Raw genomic sequence first — 16,259 nt, 5'->3', positions numbered from 1 at the left:
CCAGGTGAGGAATTTGAGTTCAGCCTTGTGGATAGGCTCAAATTAATGTTTCATTAAGTGCATTAAGACAGTGTTGAGTCCCCACTCCGGTGGAGGAAGCCTTATCGGAGGAAACTCTCGGAAAAGTCCTTTCATGAATTGTTTGATCAAAGAGGACGAGCGTAGAGAAGGAAGATGAGCACCCTTTCTGAATCTGGAAAGTGCAGCTAAATGTACTTTGACTCATGAGAAAGTGAGTCCAGATCTTGCCAGATGTAACAAATAAGGAAAGATCTGTTCTGTAGGAGCTTCCACCGGGTGAACATTGTTGGCTTCGCACCAACAGCAAAATCACCTCCATTTTAGACGGTAAGTCTTAATTGTGCTGTGAGCTCGTGATTTTGTTAATATGTCACGACAGTCTTGAGGGATGTCAAGGTCCTTGAATTCTAAGAATTCAGGAGCCATGCATGTAAATGTAGAGACTGAGGGTCCGGGTGGAGCACCTGACCTCTGTTCCTCGACAGCATTGTGGGTGTCGGAAGAAGACGGATCGGCTGGTCCTGGTATAATAACAGAAGCTCTTGGAACCACTACTGGTGTGGCCATCTGGGTGTAATCAGGATGTGACGGCAGCCCTCCAACTTCATCTTGCGTATTACTCTCGGGGTTAGTGGTATCGGGGGGGGGAAAAGCGTAGGCACAAATCCCTGACCATCGCATGGACAGGGCATTCCCCCTTGATCCCTGTTGAGGGTATCTGCTGGCGTAATATCGGCATTTCTTGTTGCGAACAAATCCAGTGCCAGCTTGCCCCAAGCTCTGAATACCCTGAGCACTTGAGTCTGCTCTAGTTCCCATTCGTGGCAGTCCGATTGGGACCTGCTGAGCGTGTCCGCTAGGGTATTGTGGAGACCTCTGACATGTTCTGCTCTGAGGGTTATGTTGTGAAGTGTGACCCATTCCCACAACTCCTCACCCTCTCTTGATAAAGCTGCTGATCTTGTCCCTCCTTGCTTGTTCACGTAAAACATGCTGGTGGTATTGTCGGTCCGAACCAGTACCGATGAACCTGCAATCCTTGTAAGGAAAGCTTGCAGGGACAGTAAAATCGCTCGCAATTCCAGGCTGTTATGTTGTTTCTTGTACTCTGGAGACCACTTTCTCTGTATCTGTAAATCTTGGAGATGACCTCCCCATCCTTCCATAGAGGCATCGTAAGTGAGGACAAAATCTGGAATATCCTGTATGAAAGTGAGTCCTCCTGCTAAGTTGGGCATCTGTGACCACCAACGCAGAGCGTTTTTCATGCGTGGTGTGACTCTGAGGATGTCGTCGAGGGAACCCACGGCCTGCTGCCACTGAAGGTGTAGCTCCTCCTGTAGAGGTCTCATTCGAAGTCTTGCCAAAGGGACGAGGTTTATTGCGGAAGAGCACATCCCCAGGAGTGACGCAAACATGCGGACAGAAACTGACTTTGTTCTGGAAATCAGGATTGTCAGCTTTTGAAGACGAACCTGCCGTTCGTGAGATAAGAATGCCCTGCACTGGACGGTATCCAGCAGAGCTCCTAGAAATGGAAGGACCTGCATCGGGCGTAACTGAGATTTGCTCCTGTTCACAGTTAGCCCCACAGATGAAGAGACATTGTCACAGCAATCTTGACTGCTCTTTCCGAAGGACCTTTGATTAACCAATCGTCCAAATACGGGAATACTTGGATTCCCCGGGATCGTAACGCAGCTGCTACAGGAGCTAGGTACTTTGTAAAGATCCTTGGAGACGATTTTAGTCCAAACGGGAGCACTTTGAACTGATAATGGCGCCAGCCACAGTGAAGCGAAGGTACTTGCGATGCTTTGGATGTATTGGGATGTGAAAGTAAGCGTCTTCCATATCAAGAGAAGCCAGAAAATCTCCCTCGTTGAGACAACCTAGAATTTCTGCCAGTGTGACCATGCGAAATCCTTCTTTTTGAGGAATCTGTTCAGGTTGCGAAGGTCTAAGATCGGGCACTATTCCCCTGATTTCTTTTTGATAAGAAATAATCGGGAATAGAAACCTGTCCCCTTCTGAAGTGATGGAACCTTCTCGATTGCATTCTTGAGGAGCATCGTTAAAGCTTCTTTGAATAATAAGTGAAGATGAGGGTGTCCCTTGGGCGGAGTGGTGGGTGGCTTGGTGACAAATTCTAAGGTATGACCGTTGTTCACTAGGTCTAGAACCCATTGGTCTGATGTAATTTCTTGCCACTTGTCCACAAATGCTGACATTTTCGTACCCACAGGGAGGGGAATAGGAGTGGAAGGCGCCCTGCGGAGATCACTGCTTTCTGTTGGCGTCCCGTCCTTGATTTTGCGATCTTTTTCTTCCGCCTTGACAAGAGAAACCAGACGTGTTGGATTGCCTGTACGATGATTGATAAGATTGTCTATGTTGGGGCTGGTATTGTCTATTCTGCTGGTTTTGATATCCTCCTCTAGAGGAAAACCCACGCCCTCTTGCACCTCTAAAGGTTCCGCGTTTGTACTCCAATGAACCCAAGGATCTTGCGGTATCAGTATCCGTTTGTATTGCTTGGAGAGCTTCATTGATGTGTTTCCCAAACAACGATTCACCATCATAGGCCATATCCAATATTTTTGTCTGGACTTCCGGTCTGAAAGTGGTGGCCTTAAGCCAACCCTGGCGTCTGAGTACAGCTGCACCAGCCAATTGGCGAAAATTCGTATTCACAATGTCCAGTGCGCAGTCTATGGTCTCGGACGCTGCGTGCTCTCCCTCTAATAGAATTTTTCGTGCTTCCTGTCTCTTGTCTTCTGGAATGAGCTCAATAAGTCCACCCATCTCTGACCACATTTGGCGCTCATAACACCCTATTATTGCTAGGGAGTTAGCTGCTCTGATGGAGGCAGCTGCCATTGTAGAAAATGTCTTGCCGATCAAATACAGATGACGCCCCTCCTTGTCCGGCGGTGTTGTAATGGGTGTTGCCGGGTTTTTAGATCTTTGTTGGGCAGCCTGGGAAATGACCGAATCTGGTCGTCGATGGCCAATGAGACAGCATGGACTATTGGCCGGAGCACGGTATTTCTTGTCTATCCGCGGAAGCACCGCTAGCACAGATGCAGGATTTTTCATGAACTTGACCCCTTCTTTGCAGATGTAATCAATTATGGGGACAGCTCTTGTGATCTTTCTGGATTCCTTCTTAAAATCATGTAGGAAGCATTCAAACTGCTCAATCGTAACCGGCAAGTGAAATCTAGCAGCAGCACGCTGCATGAGATTATGAAATCCCCCTATATCCTCTGGGGGTGAATCAGATGGTAGAGGAGTCGGTCGCGAAGGCATAGGGATAATATATGAATCCCAAGGATCTACCGGATCTGGAAATTCACCCTCTACAAATTCCTCTTCAGAGGTTGAGTCCTGACCCTGATGCGGGTCATGAGGAGGGTCTGGAAGTTGAGGCGTTGGGAACAGGAGCATCAGGTGAAGGCAAAGGATTCGGAACCAGCCCAGGCGGTGGAACCTGCGGAATTACTTGTTGTGGGGGAAAACGCTGTCTGTAATCTGCGAGCATGGCTTGCAGGTCTTGTATCAGAGTTGGAGGCAGATGGGACATCTCGCTCTGACGAGGTTGTCTATGGTAAGTCTTATGATACCGGACGACAATGTCCTCTTGATAATATTGTTCTTGATAATTTTCCTACTCCTCATCATCGTCATCCTGACATTTGATGTGTAGCTCAAAAGGATGGCGAGCTATTCCAAATGGTCCTTCGTCCTCGTCATCCTCATAGTCATCATCCTCATCCTGCACATATGTTTCCAGATGTGAGGGAGTAAGTGGTGATATATCGCTATATTCATGTCTCTGAAATGTTTTCAGCTGAAAACTCCTAGATGAAACGGGAGTAGAATGAGTAGGAGCCCTTGCAGGTGCCGCAGACGGAGTAGGCAAATCCCCAGTTGATGGTATAGTCCTCGGCGGGCTCTCCGTTGATGGCTTTGTCGTCGACGGGCTCTTAGTCATCGTCGACGGGCTCGACGTCGACTGGCTCGATGTCGACAGGCTCTTCATCGACGGACTCGACGTCGACAGGCTCTTCGTCGATGGGCTCGACGTCGACGGGATAGTAATCAGCTGTATCTTCGTCGGCACTTCTCTCGTCGACGATGGAGGCTTCGTCGACGGCAACGTCGTCGATATGGATTTCGACGCTGACTTCGTCGACGAGGTCTTCGTCGACGATCCCTCGACGATGGGCTTCTTTGACAGGATAGTAATCCTCGTCGACAGAATAGGAGAGGTGATAGATGTCGTCGAGAGAGTCTCCGTCAACGAAGGAGCAGAAGAAGTGACAGAAATCGTCGCCGAGGGTGGGAAAGCCAGAGATTTTGAAAGGCTCTTACTCACAGTTTTTGAAGACGGCTTTTTAGAGTCCTAGTGAGCAGAATCCTGAGGAGAGTGCACTGATTCAGAGGAAATGAGAGGAGTCCTCTGAGAAGAGCCAGAAGAAGAGTGGGAAGATTTCTGGCATTTTTTCCCCTCACTTGAAGAGCTGTCATGAGACCTAGCTCTCTTGCTGGAAGTTGAGGCTCTATCATCCTCTTCAGCCGAAGAGGATTTAAGCCATAACAGCACACTCGCCTCCCTATCCCTAAGAGTCTTAGTAGGGAAGGTGCGGCAAATTTTGCAATCTTTTGCCTCATGTTTAGGGTAGAGGCAGTAGATGCAGGCCATATGCTGGTCATCAACATGAACCCTCTTCTTGGCGCAGGTTCTGCAGGACTTGAACAAGCTCAGGGAGACTCCCTTCCACACGACCTGCAGTGAAAATCTGAGGAGAACTGGCTCTGCTGAGAGGGTGCTGATGGCTGATTGGTTGGTACCAATTCTTTGGTTCTTTTTGCATAATGATGTAGATAGGCTGCTAAGATCTAGGCCTTAGGCCTTTTTCTTTGGGGCCTACTACTACTGTTATTTTTGGCACAACTTTTTTTATTTACCGTGGGAACCCCGCCTCTGCGACGGACGGGGAATGATTCAGGCATGTGAATCTATGAAAGATACCCCAATACTGGATAACTGTATCTTGGGGCAGGTCCATAGTGTTTGGTAAAAATCTCCTTTCTCCCCTTGGCATCTCAGGCAGTTTGGGTTCTCCCGAGTGTGGTATTTTATGAATCTTGGACCTATCGTATTTGATCCTATGTAATATCTTATATTTGATAAGTCGTAGTCGGGCTCTGATCGCCACCTCTCTGGGATGCATAAGAGCAGCTTCTCAGTCTATGTTTTCCATTGCACCCACTTCCTCCTCCCATTTGTTGCAGAGTTTACCTAGGTTCTCCGGCATGTTGTTCGTTTTATATGTGAGGGCTACTGCTTTGCGCGTGAGTGACTCTTGCAGTAAGCGTCCTTCTAGTGGCGCATATTCCGGGAGGGTCTCTACAGTCAGGAATTCCGTTGCCCATGCATGTCTTACTTGTGCGTAGAGTTGGGTGTTCTGGAGTTGATATTCACTGCGGAGTTCGATAAAGGATTTTATGGCCCCTTTCTCTAGATGTCTCCCAGGGTCGAGATTCCCATTGTGTCCCATTGTCCGAAGCCTTTGTTTCCCTATTTCTCTCAGCCAGTTCCCTTTTCAGAGTGGCATTACTTTAGTCACTTTATGGTCCTATCCTAGGGTCTTAGTAGCCCTTTCCTACGCTTCCAGTGTAGTTTGTGTGGCCAGGAGGAGGCTATATTTCCCTGATCCTCAATATAGGTACTGGGTGAACATGCGCAGTGACAGTGTTTCTCATTCTAGCCTGTATGTAGAGTGGGGATCTGCTACATGGATCCAGTTGTTTATTGGTATTAAGTGTTCAGCCCATTAGTAGGTTTCTATGTCAGGTATTGGGCGGCCCCCAGTGTACAGGTTTCTCTGTAGTGTGTGTAGCGCTATTCGTGGGTGTTTCCCCAACCAAAGCTGTGAACACAGCTCGGCCTCATTACCTCGGAATACTGCCCGCGGGAGGGGATGGTAGATGTTCTGTAGGGCATTTCGGAACTGGGGCAATTAGATCATTTTAAAGATTGAGGCCCGTCCCATTATCGTGAGTGGCAGTGTTTTCCATTTTTCAGCATCTTCTTTAAATTTGCGTATTCATCGCAGAACGTTATGTTCATGACAGTGGTTCTCTCGTCTGTTGTGAGAAAAATCCCCAGGTATTTAAAGCCTTCCTCTACGGTCCTCAAGTTCTCTGGTAGGGGAGGCCAGTGTTCCAGAGATCTGGGACTAGAGGTCAACGACTATCTGGGACTATAGGCCAACGACTTGTGCCAGTTCACCTTATAGCCTGAGTGTCCACCATATTCTTAAATGGTTTGGAAGACAGTGTGGGTCGAGCTTTCGGGTTTGGTTATTTATAACTAGATGTCATCTGCATATAAAGATATTTTTTCCTTTCTTGTATCCTCCGCTGTGATCCTAAGGCCCTAAATTGTGGAGTGTTGTCGAATTCGACATGCCAGTGTCTATACCATTAGTGCAAACAGCAGAGGAGATGGGGACATCCCTGTCTGGTCCCTCTGCCAATTGGGAATTCCTGCAGTGTTTTACCGTTCACTCTCACCTTCGCTCTAGAGGGTTATACAGCAGGGCCACCCAATTTCTGAATTTTGGTCCAAGACCAAATTTGACCAGAGTAGCCTACAGGACGGGCCAGTGTACTGCGTCAAACGCCTTCTCGGCGTCTAGTGATAGTAAAATGTGTGAGGTCTTTCTCTTAGTAGCCGCCATTATCCAGTTATGTGTTACTCTGTGATTCCACCTAGTCACCCTTCTGGGCATGAAGCCCGATTGGTCCCATTGGACCAGTGATGTTATGGCATTTCTCAGTCTTGTGGCTGAAGGTCGCTAGGGCCTTCACTTCCAGAATTTAGGAGGGTGATTGGGCGATAGGACTCGCATCTGTCCCTCTCCTTACCCTCCTTATGTATGGTCACTATTGTGGCTAGTCGGAGGTCTGGTAGGAGTATCCCGTCCTAGTAGGCGTCCTGTAAGAGGTTGAGCAGGTGGGTGCTCAGGAGATCTGAGCATCTCTTGTACAGTGCCGCTGGCAGGCAATTTGATCCCTGTGCGGAGTTTCATTATTGCCCCTTTTACCTTGTTTAGAGACAAGTCCTCATCTAGCGTCTCTCTATCTGTCCCCCTCTAAGGGCGGGTCTTTATTCCTGTCAGATAGTCCACTATCTCCGGGGAGGCAGATAAGTGTTTATCCTTATAGAAGTCTTTATAATATGTGGCAAACGCTGTCACCATCTGCTTGTTTATGTGCTCTTGTCCTTGGCCATCTACTATGGACTGAACACAACTGTTTTCTATTTCTTTTTTGCTGAGCCAGGCTAAGAGTTTCCTGGCTTTATCCCCTGTATCATATAATCGATCGAGGGTGACTAAATGCTGGTCTCTGGCCGCGTTGTGCGCTAGATCTCTGTACTCCTGTCTAAGTGTCGTCAGTAGCCGGATGAGCTGTGTCTTGTGAATGTCTGCCCTTCTAGTGTCAGGAGATGGTTCTCTAGTGTCTCTATCTGTTCCACTTCTTTTTTCCTTTCCCATACTATGCGGTTTTGCGCCCTGTCTCTTAGCACTGCTTTATATGCCTCCTAGAGTGTAACCCTTGATTCCACCGTTCCCTCGTTCTCTTCAAAGAATAGCTCAGTGCCCGCCCTTAGGTCTCGTTTTTTTAGGTCCCAGGCCGCGAGTCTCCATTGGGGTTGCGTTTTCTGATTTCTTTTCACCAGCGTTATCCATAGTAGTGAGTGATCAGACATTCTCTGGCTAGGTACTCTATTTCTTGGACCTCCCCAACTTAACCCTTTGGGATAAGGATATAGTCTAGCCTCGAGTAAACCTTGTGGGCCCCAGCGAAGTATGAGAATTGTTTGGCCTGTGGTTTCTGTACCCGCCATACATCTACAAGTCCCATTGTCTTTGCAAATTGTGCCAGTGCTGTAGGTGGGGTCGTCGGTGGCTTGCCTAAAGTGCGGTCTAGGGACACGTCCATCACGTTGTTTAAGTCCCCTCCTGTCATATGTAGTGAGGCTGGGGCTTCCAGTAGGATTTCTGTGATTTTGTGTAGTGTACATGTCGGCAGTTGCGGAGGGGCATAGGCACAGATCAGGGTCAGTCTGTCTATCATAAGTACCCGCCACCCCGACATATGTTCCACCTGGGTCCATCCATATGTGTGTCGTGTCAAAAGGGAGCTTCTTTCTTATCATAATCATCACCCCTCGTGATCCATTGGTGTAGCCCGCGTGTGCCAAGACTCTGTATGCTACTCTCCCCAGGAATCCAAACTTGGTGCCCTGTAGGTGAGTCTCCTGGAGAATTACCACATTTGGATGTAGGCGTTTAATATGGCGTAACAGCAGTCTCCTTTTTAGGTCTTGCCTAGCGATGCAGCGCATGTGGTGCTCGCCTTGGCGAGAGCTATTGTTGGCGGTTTCTCTGCCGAAGGGGGACAATGTGCACTCCATACGCGTGCACGTCTCCTGTCCCCGCGTGGGGCTGGCGTTTGAAATCAGCGGGCGCAAGGCGCGCTTTCACTTCCCCTCCCTCCCTCCCAGACGCTCAGTGTTTACATTTTATATTGAGCCTTTTTTGTCATAATAATGCGTACAACATCCATGTCTCAGGCACGCTCAAGACACAGGAGACAACATCATGGCACACACTCCCTGCCTCTCCCTTTTGCTGTCCATGTTGTTACAGTGAAGTTGTGCCTTGCATTACAACCAAAATAAACATAACATGGAGAGATTGGAGTAATTTTCATTTGTGAAAGCTGACTCTACTGCTCCATGAATCGCTGCTGCTCCGCACCACACAATAATTGCGGCCACTGTACAATGTCTGCAACAAAAGACAGAACGACTTCTTCTTTAAGCGTAGCGAGTCTGTGCTGATTCTTTGACCTTGGCTTCAATCAACATAAAAGCATTTGCACAATGTAAGAAGCCACTTTTTTTTACAGTTGGATGTCTTCGCAGTACTGAATTAATCAACAAAACAATGACGTGTCAATCTTCAAAGCCATATTTGAGGCTGTTTATACTGAAAACAGTTTAAGCTTGGTCTTCGCTATTCCACAATCCTGTTTTCTGTCCCACAAGTGCCGATTTGTATGCCAGGCCTCCAATGCCTACAAAGGCCCACGTAATTGGGCTGAATACAGAAAACATATTATTTGTGAGGTGTTACCTGATGGCAACAAAGCTATGCCTTCTCCTCAAATATAAATGTCTACTTCTTTCCATAGCGCCTATTGCCAATATTTAGCGGCTTCCCTAGCACGTCTACTTTCTGTCTGATTGAGGGGCTTTGGAAAGCGAGTGATTTTCCAAAGATCACACTTTGATACAATGGGAAAGCTGTAACTGGAACCTTAAGAATAAGCTCAACTCGACTTCAAGTAATAGCTTACTCCATGCAACAATCACTTCAAAACTTCACAGAGAATCAGGGCTTTAGTTTGTGCTTCACAGAATAAGTTACCAGTGATGCTGTACGTCAAACAGATGAATTATGCTGTTACATATTTTGATGAAAAAGGGGCTCTTCATTTGCAGACAAGGCCACAGGGAACAATTAAACAACCACCGATTCCAAGTAAAACATTAAAATACAGGTAATGCACGTTAAAACTTAGTTTTATCCCCTTAGACAAAGCGAAGTGTGACACATGCCGTTGCCAATTCAACATTTTTAAGTAAAGGCAATCATTTTTACATCTTTTTATTGTATTTTAATGTACATAGTAAGTTTCGAAGAGAATACTAAACTGGCAACAACTCTGAACAAACTCTCACACCTCTCCCCTACTCAACCTGTTGCCCTGAAAAAACAGTTAATATTGCAAAGCAGGAAGTAGGTTTTAGACAGCACTTAGTTTTCTCAAAATGTGGATTGAAATTTGGGCTTCACCTACATATCATGTCCAGCCCATCTATTTTGAGGTACTCCTGCTGAAATGATTTCTGCGAATCCCCAGTTATATCCCTTCCTGAGCGCAATTGCAATATCTGTGAGCTGCATCTCAGTTCGCCACAGCTAATATAAAATGAAACACCTCCAGGCATCTGGTTTTTGCAAGAACTCAAGAGCACTGGAATATTTGGAGCAAGTGCCTAGGCCCAGCACCCCCACCCCCTCTTGTCTAACTGATCCCCCGACCAGTCTAGGCACTTTCAGACTGGCTCCTTTTGTCTAAGGAGCCCGCCTCGCTTTTTCATTTCAGCTCCTTTACTCGCCTCTCTCCCACTTTCAGCTTCTGCCAAGCTTTTTCCTTCTGCTCCTTCTCTTGTGCATTTAATTGCTCCATCTCACACCTCTTTTCCGTTTTTCACTCTTGCTCTGACCCCTTTGAGTCTCTTTTTTTACTCTTGCCTCTCATCTGCTCCTTTTCCACATTTTTCTCTACCCCCTTGAGCCTCTTTTCACTTTTTAGGTCGATCCTGGGAAGCGCATGCGCTTCTCTGCGAGCCATGCTTTATGAACTTGAAGCCCCGCCCACTCTCTGCCCAAATGTCATTGGCTTGTTCCACTGTCCTTCCTAAATGCTGGCTTCTAATTCGTTAATAGGCTTGTTAGTCCCTCCTTAGTACTGCCTTGTCCTCATTTGTAACCTCCCATGAGGACTGGCCCTTTTACTTCGATTGTTGCACATTAAGTCTTATTTACTCTGTAAGCACTATTTTCTTTAATGGTTTCGCCTACTGCAGGCACTACATGCTTTCCTACAACATTAAGCGCGCCATGCACAATTTCACAGGGAGCTTTACAAAAAAAAAAATTGTTTGTCAACTTGATAAACAAATGCTTTTTTGGGTAAAAGTGCCCCATGTGCGCATTCACTTTCTTTAGGCACGGCTCATCTTAAGAAAGTGGCGGGGCCTCCATTAACATGAAAGCCAGCATGGGGCGCTTGTAAACAACAAGCATTTGCAATACAATATGTCTCACATTTTAGAAATTTTGACCTATTGGTATTGTACATGACAATGCCTTATATTATTGCAGGTTTTTAAAACACAAAATAAAAGGCATTGTCATTTGCAATACTAATAGCTCAAAGTCTCGCAATTGCGAGACCTATTGCATTGCAAATGATTGTTATTCTAGCTCCAAGGCCATTCACATTCCACGTCAAGCACGTGGAGGTTGGGCTATCTATGGGGGGGCATACATGGGTGGTGTTTATCTTCTGTTTTCTCTATCCGTATGTGTGCCATGTACTGAGAGTTTCTTTTGATGTCTATACCATTGTCTCGTCGGGACTGTGCAATAATACTGCTTTCTAACTTGTGGGACATTCGGTCCCCAACCCTCCCAACCAACCCCCCTTCCCACCCCCACAGCCTTCTCACATCACTGGACCCCCCCCCCCCAACCATCAAGTGTCTGTATGTAAGAGGAGAAGGAGAGGTCTGTCGCTCTTCCCACTTAAAACAACTTTTATGCTTCAAGTTCAATCTCTCACAGCATGCAATTGAAACAGTGTACTTAGTGAGGGCGTCTCTTTGTTGCCTCTTGAGAACTCGAGGCATCGGTGCCAAGTGGGGGCGGGCAGGTACGTTGTCTCATAGTACAGCTCGCCGACCTTTTCTACCAGAGCGTCCTTGCCATTCATTCGCCTGACGGGTCTGTGATTCCCTCCCGCGGTGCTTGATATTCCAAGTCTGAGTTGTGTTCCATATTTCATATTTCAGCGACCAACAGGTGTTTGGTCTCGTTGTCCGAGTATGCATCTTGATTCTCTGATTCAGAGACAGAGTCTCTTACACTGATTGTTCGCGCTTTACAAATGTGGATTATTATTATTATTATGGGCTCTGAGTTTGTCCGTCACTGCATGAAAGGTCCGCCTTTGACGTTGCACCTCTTGCATATAGTCCAGAAAGATCATTCTATTTTGTCATGTCGTACTTCTTCCAGTCTTCTGGCTTCTCTCAGGATCATATCCCTATCCAGGAAGTTAAGGAACATCGCGAATATTGGCCTTGGTGGTGCGCCTAGAGGGGGCCGTGCACACAATACCCTATGCGCCCTTTCAAACACGAACCAGGTGGACAATTTTTCTGCTGTGATAATATTTTAAAGCTATATGGACATTACATACATTTGCTTGCTCAACCCCTTCTGGATAGCCCACAAATCTGAGATTGTTCCTTTGGGCCCTGTTTTCTGCGTCTTCGATGCGCCTGAGTGCGCTCATGCTGGCCTCCCAGAGCTCTTCCATTCCTTTTCGTATCCCTTTTAACGCCTCTTTGGTTTCCGTGATGAGTGTTTCAGCCGTGGCTACTCTTTCAGATTTATTTCTCAGATCTTGGCGCAGCAGTGTTACTTCAGATCCTACCTCCCCTATTTTATTTTCCAATATCTCTCTTGAGGCTTGTATGGCCTGGAGCAGCTTGGCTGTGCCTGACAATGGGGGTTGCGCCGTTTCAGCGGGAGTGACCAGCTTCGTGTAACGATCCATTTTTCCCTGTCATGGGCGTATGGGCTCCTTGTGTCTCCCCATTATTGGATGCATGGGAGGGTGATTTCCTCCTCGCTCGGTTTTGTGTTGTATCAAATTTCTGGGTGTCTTTCGCTCCTCTCTGTTTCGGTGGTGTATCTTTGGGGGTCTGTGGTGGTCCTTTTTGTCCAGGCTGCACAGTGCGATATTGATCTTTGGCCTCCCTTCTTCACTCAAGGCAGCTTGTATGTCCTGCTCCTGGGAGACAGCGTGTGTCGTCTGCCTCCTCCTTCCCTGGATTTCCCCTATACGCTGGCTGGTTTGGTGGCTTCTGGGCTGCTTCGTAGCGTCATAGGTATCTTGCTCCTCTCAGCCACTTTTTCCGCTGGCACCCTCGTATTTCTTCCTGCCTGGTGGGCCTCGACCCGCTTCTGCCAGCGCCCGGTTTAATCCCCACCCCTCTGGGTCGAACCATAGTTCTTCTTCCTCTCCCCGCCAGCTAGTTAGCCTCTGCTACTCGGTCTCTCCTGTTTCCGCCGATCCGCATTTGGCTATTGGGGGCCGGGGGGGGGTAGGTGTGTGGACCCCTGGGTCTGGGAGGAGCTTTGCACCAGTCTGCTCCTTGTTGCAGTCTGGTTGCTGCCCTTCTTTCCGGCTGTGCGGCCCTCCTCGCACTTCTCTTCTTGCTTCTTCCTCTGGGTCCTGGGCTGTTTCGTGGCATCACGGGTATCTGACCTCCCTCAGCCACCTTTCCCACAGCATCCTTGTTTTCCTTCCTGCCTGTTGGGCTTCGACCCACCTCCACCTGGTCGGATTCGCCCCCCTCTGGGTCGCATCCTTCGTGTAGTCCTCCTTTCTCCCAACCCCGCCGGCTGGGTAGCCTATGCTACTTGGTCTCTTCCGTTTCTTCCGATACACGTTGAACTTGGGGGTTCCACGGGCAGGGGCCTTGCGCCGAAGCGCTCCTTGTTGCAGTCTGGTCGCTGCCTCTCCCTCCGGCTATGCGGCCTTGCTCGTGCTTCTTTGCTCATTTCTCCCTCCCTGCCCCCTCATCTCAGTGCCCAGGTTATTCCTCTTCTCTGGCCTGGATCCGGTGTCTGGGGTAAAGGAGGGAAAGTCGCGTGGGGAGGGCAGGGGTCCATGTCTCAGGGTTTGTCTGTCTATCGTCCGCAGCGGCAGCTTTCCCCACGTTACCTTGTGTTGATGCCGGGACGCCCAAGCTCGATCCCCGTGTAGCCACCGCCCAGGCCCGACGTGGCCTCTGCGACCACAGCCGGCTCCTCGCCGAGCACGGCCGTTCACTCTCCATTGATTGCTCGGAGGGAGTCTTTTGTCTCTTCTGGTTCTGCCACCTTTCTTTGGGTTTCCCATGTGTCGCAGGTAGGGCTTTTCCTTCCCCTTGGCATTGGGAGGGAAGGGGATGGGGGTTTTCTCCAGCCACGTCGCTGCCCCACCAGGCTGCAAGGCTCCGCCGTCATCCAGGTCCTCTCTCGATCTTCAGTATCTCGTCTCCGTAGGTCGAGCCGGATGGGTCCTCTCGACTCGAGCGTGTTTTGTATAGTCTTTAACTCTCCATATCTTTTTGGGAGCCGTCAGGTAGCAGGATTTAGAGCGGATTCATCGCACTGGTCGGAGCTCTGCCGAGACCCATCTTAGTCAGCCATTTTGCTGGCCACTCCTCCATTTTCAGAAAATTGCTGAGACCTATTTTATTTTTCTGAGTAAGGCAGAGGGAATAGCAGATCCCTGGCACATGGGCCGTTTCTTAAACACACAGAATTAGGTAGTGTGTCTTGATCCCTTAACATTTGAAGGAAATATGGATATATTCAGTGGCAATTTTGTATGTTCTTTGGACAATCTGGGCACTAAGCCAGAGAGTCTTTTGTCAATGCAAAACGTTTGGTGGGAAACTAGAAAGCTTTGGCTTGATATGGGGAACTCAACTGAACTCTAAGGATGATATTTCCTAGTTATTGATAATTAACCAGGAAAATGTATCAGCAATGGCTTGATCTAGATGTGAATGATAATCTGGTGGCTGACAAAAAACGGCCAAGATCTTGTCCTCCCTCCTGTTTGTGCATTCACTTAATTTTCGGAGGAAGGCATTGTTCTCGGTGGTGGGCTGGCCGATGCCATTTCCACTGGCTTACCTTATGTGCTAGACCACCAAGTACATCACAGAACAGAGGCATTCGGAATTTCCCAATGGTGTATGGAAAAATACTCCCAACATGCAAGGGACGTTTGTAATGTGGATACTGACCACTTTAGGAGGTACCTTTCTATTTCCTGCATTGAATTTTGGTCTGCGAAGCCCAGCTGCCAAGGCCGGGAAGTAGGGATTCAGGTTAACTGTCCTTCATTGGTGTGGTGGAGGTGTTTCCTCTGCACTAACAACCCTGGATCTCCCATAATGCACACCTTCAGCATCAACTCCCGGGTTGCTGAAGTTTGACTTGCAAATCTAAAGTTTTGGTTTTTTGTAAGATTCCTCATGATTTGGGATGGCAGTTGCATGGTATGTAGAAAGACTGGATACCTAGAAGATGAAATATGTAGAATCTTTCCTCTACATAGTTATTGTGTGATATGTGGGTTCAAACATTTTGTGTTGGTGTACAGTGGCTCCAATATGTGGAAATCTCTGAAGCCACAGATGTTCCTGTTGTTAAATCAGTGGAAACCTACTTTGACATAGGCATTGAGTGCTAAAATACGGATTTCTTTAGCAGTGAAGATGTGTTGCTGCTCTACAAAGCATCTTTATCACTTGCATTTGCTATTACGCTCTAAGATACGTTTCAAGACAATTTTTCAGGGATTATTCTGGATTTGTTTTTAGGAAGCCATTGTAAGTCTGTACTGCATTGTTAGACTTAGTCTTTCTTCTTGATTGTTTGTTTTCAAATAAAGTTCTGACGATGTCGATGAGGAAGAAAAGGAAATCAAGGAACCAAGTCGCCCATCCATAGAGACTGGCATTGCTCCAAGCCACGGGTAAGTGAGTAATATTTATTTGTCTAAAAAGTGTTGGCAGACATCTAACATTAGCAGTTATTTTTTTGAATAATACTTTGTGACGAAAAATTATTTCAAAGCATTAGTTTGCCCAAAACTGCTGACTAAGAAGCATCCTCTAAAACGATGTTGCCATGCATCTCAGTGCCCTTCTAATTGTTCTTAAGCACTAAATTTAGATTATGGTATTACTATAGCCAAAGTCCCAACTGTCCAACGATAGCGTAAGGCTAAAGAACCTAGAACATTTATTTAATCTAAGGGACCTCCCATTCTCAGTAATATACCTCAGCTGCAAGTTTATTAAAACTTTCCTCACCTATGTTCAGTTTCTTGTTTTGCAATTGTAGGAGGATCTCTAAGCACTGTTTTTTGGCATACTCGCTGTTTGAATGTTTTCTTTTGAGTTTTTTATAGCAGCATTCAGGACTAATTTCCTTTCTTGCTTTCCTGTTTGACATTTTCTGTAATTGAAAAAGTGCATTGAGAACTAATCAGTGCCATACAGTAAATATTACAACCTAAGGGATGGAAATTGACTGAGTTTGGTATTGCCTCGTCATAATTTGGGCCTACGTAAAAAGGGTTTAAGTATACGGCATTTCTTGGTTATGTTAGAATAAATCACATTTCCATTTGGGAGCAGTTTAGGAAGAGCTTAAACACATGAATAGATGCAATTATGCCACAGCGGAATGAGCTTAGACACAATGAAAGTTTATGCGTTGGGCAACATTTTT

The 16,259-nt window shown here is 47.2% G+C and overlaps 1 protein-coding gene across 3 annotated transcripts in view; it reads left to right on the top strand.

Annotated features, from left to right (window-relative positions):
• Positions 1-16,259, top strand: part of RNPC3 (RNA binding region (RNP1, RRM) containing 3) — a 343,990-nt gene that overhangs the window by 116,351 nt on the left and 211,380 nt on the right. For all 3 annotated transcript variants that reach the window (XM_085602252.1, XM_085602255.1, XM_085602253.1), the window contains exon 4: positions 15,415-15,498. In XM_085602252.1, the coding sequence (XP_085458378.1) occupies positions 15,415-15,498 (84 nt within the window). The remainder of the gene's footprint in view (positions 1-15,414; positions 15,499-16,259) is intronic.

The sequence above is a fragment of the Triturus cristatus genome, chromosome 4_2 (genome assembly GCF_964204655.1).
Source record: "Triturus cristatus chromosome 4_2, aTriCri1.1, whole genome shotgun sequence".
Lineage (NCBI taxonomy): Eukaryota > Metazoa > Chordata > Amphibia > Caudata > Salamandridae > Triturus > Triturus cristatus.
This window is presented reverse-complemented; position numbering and strand designations above follow the sequence as displayed.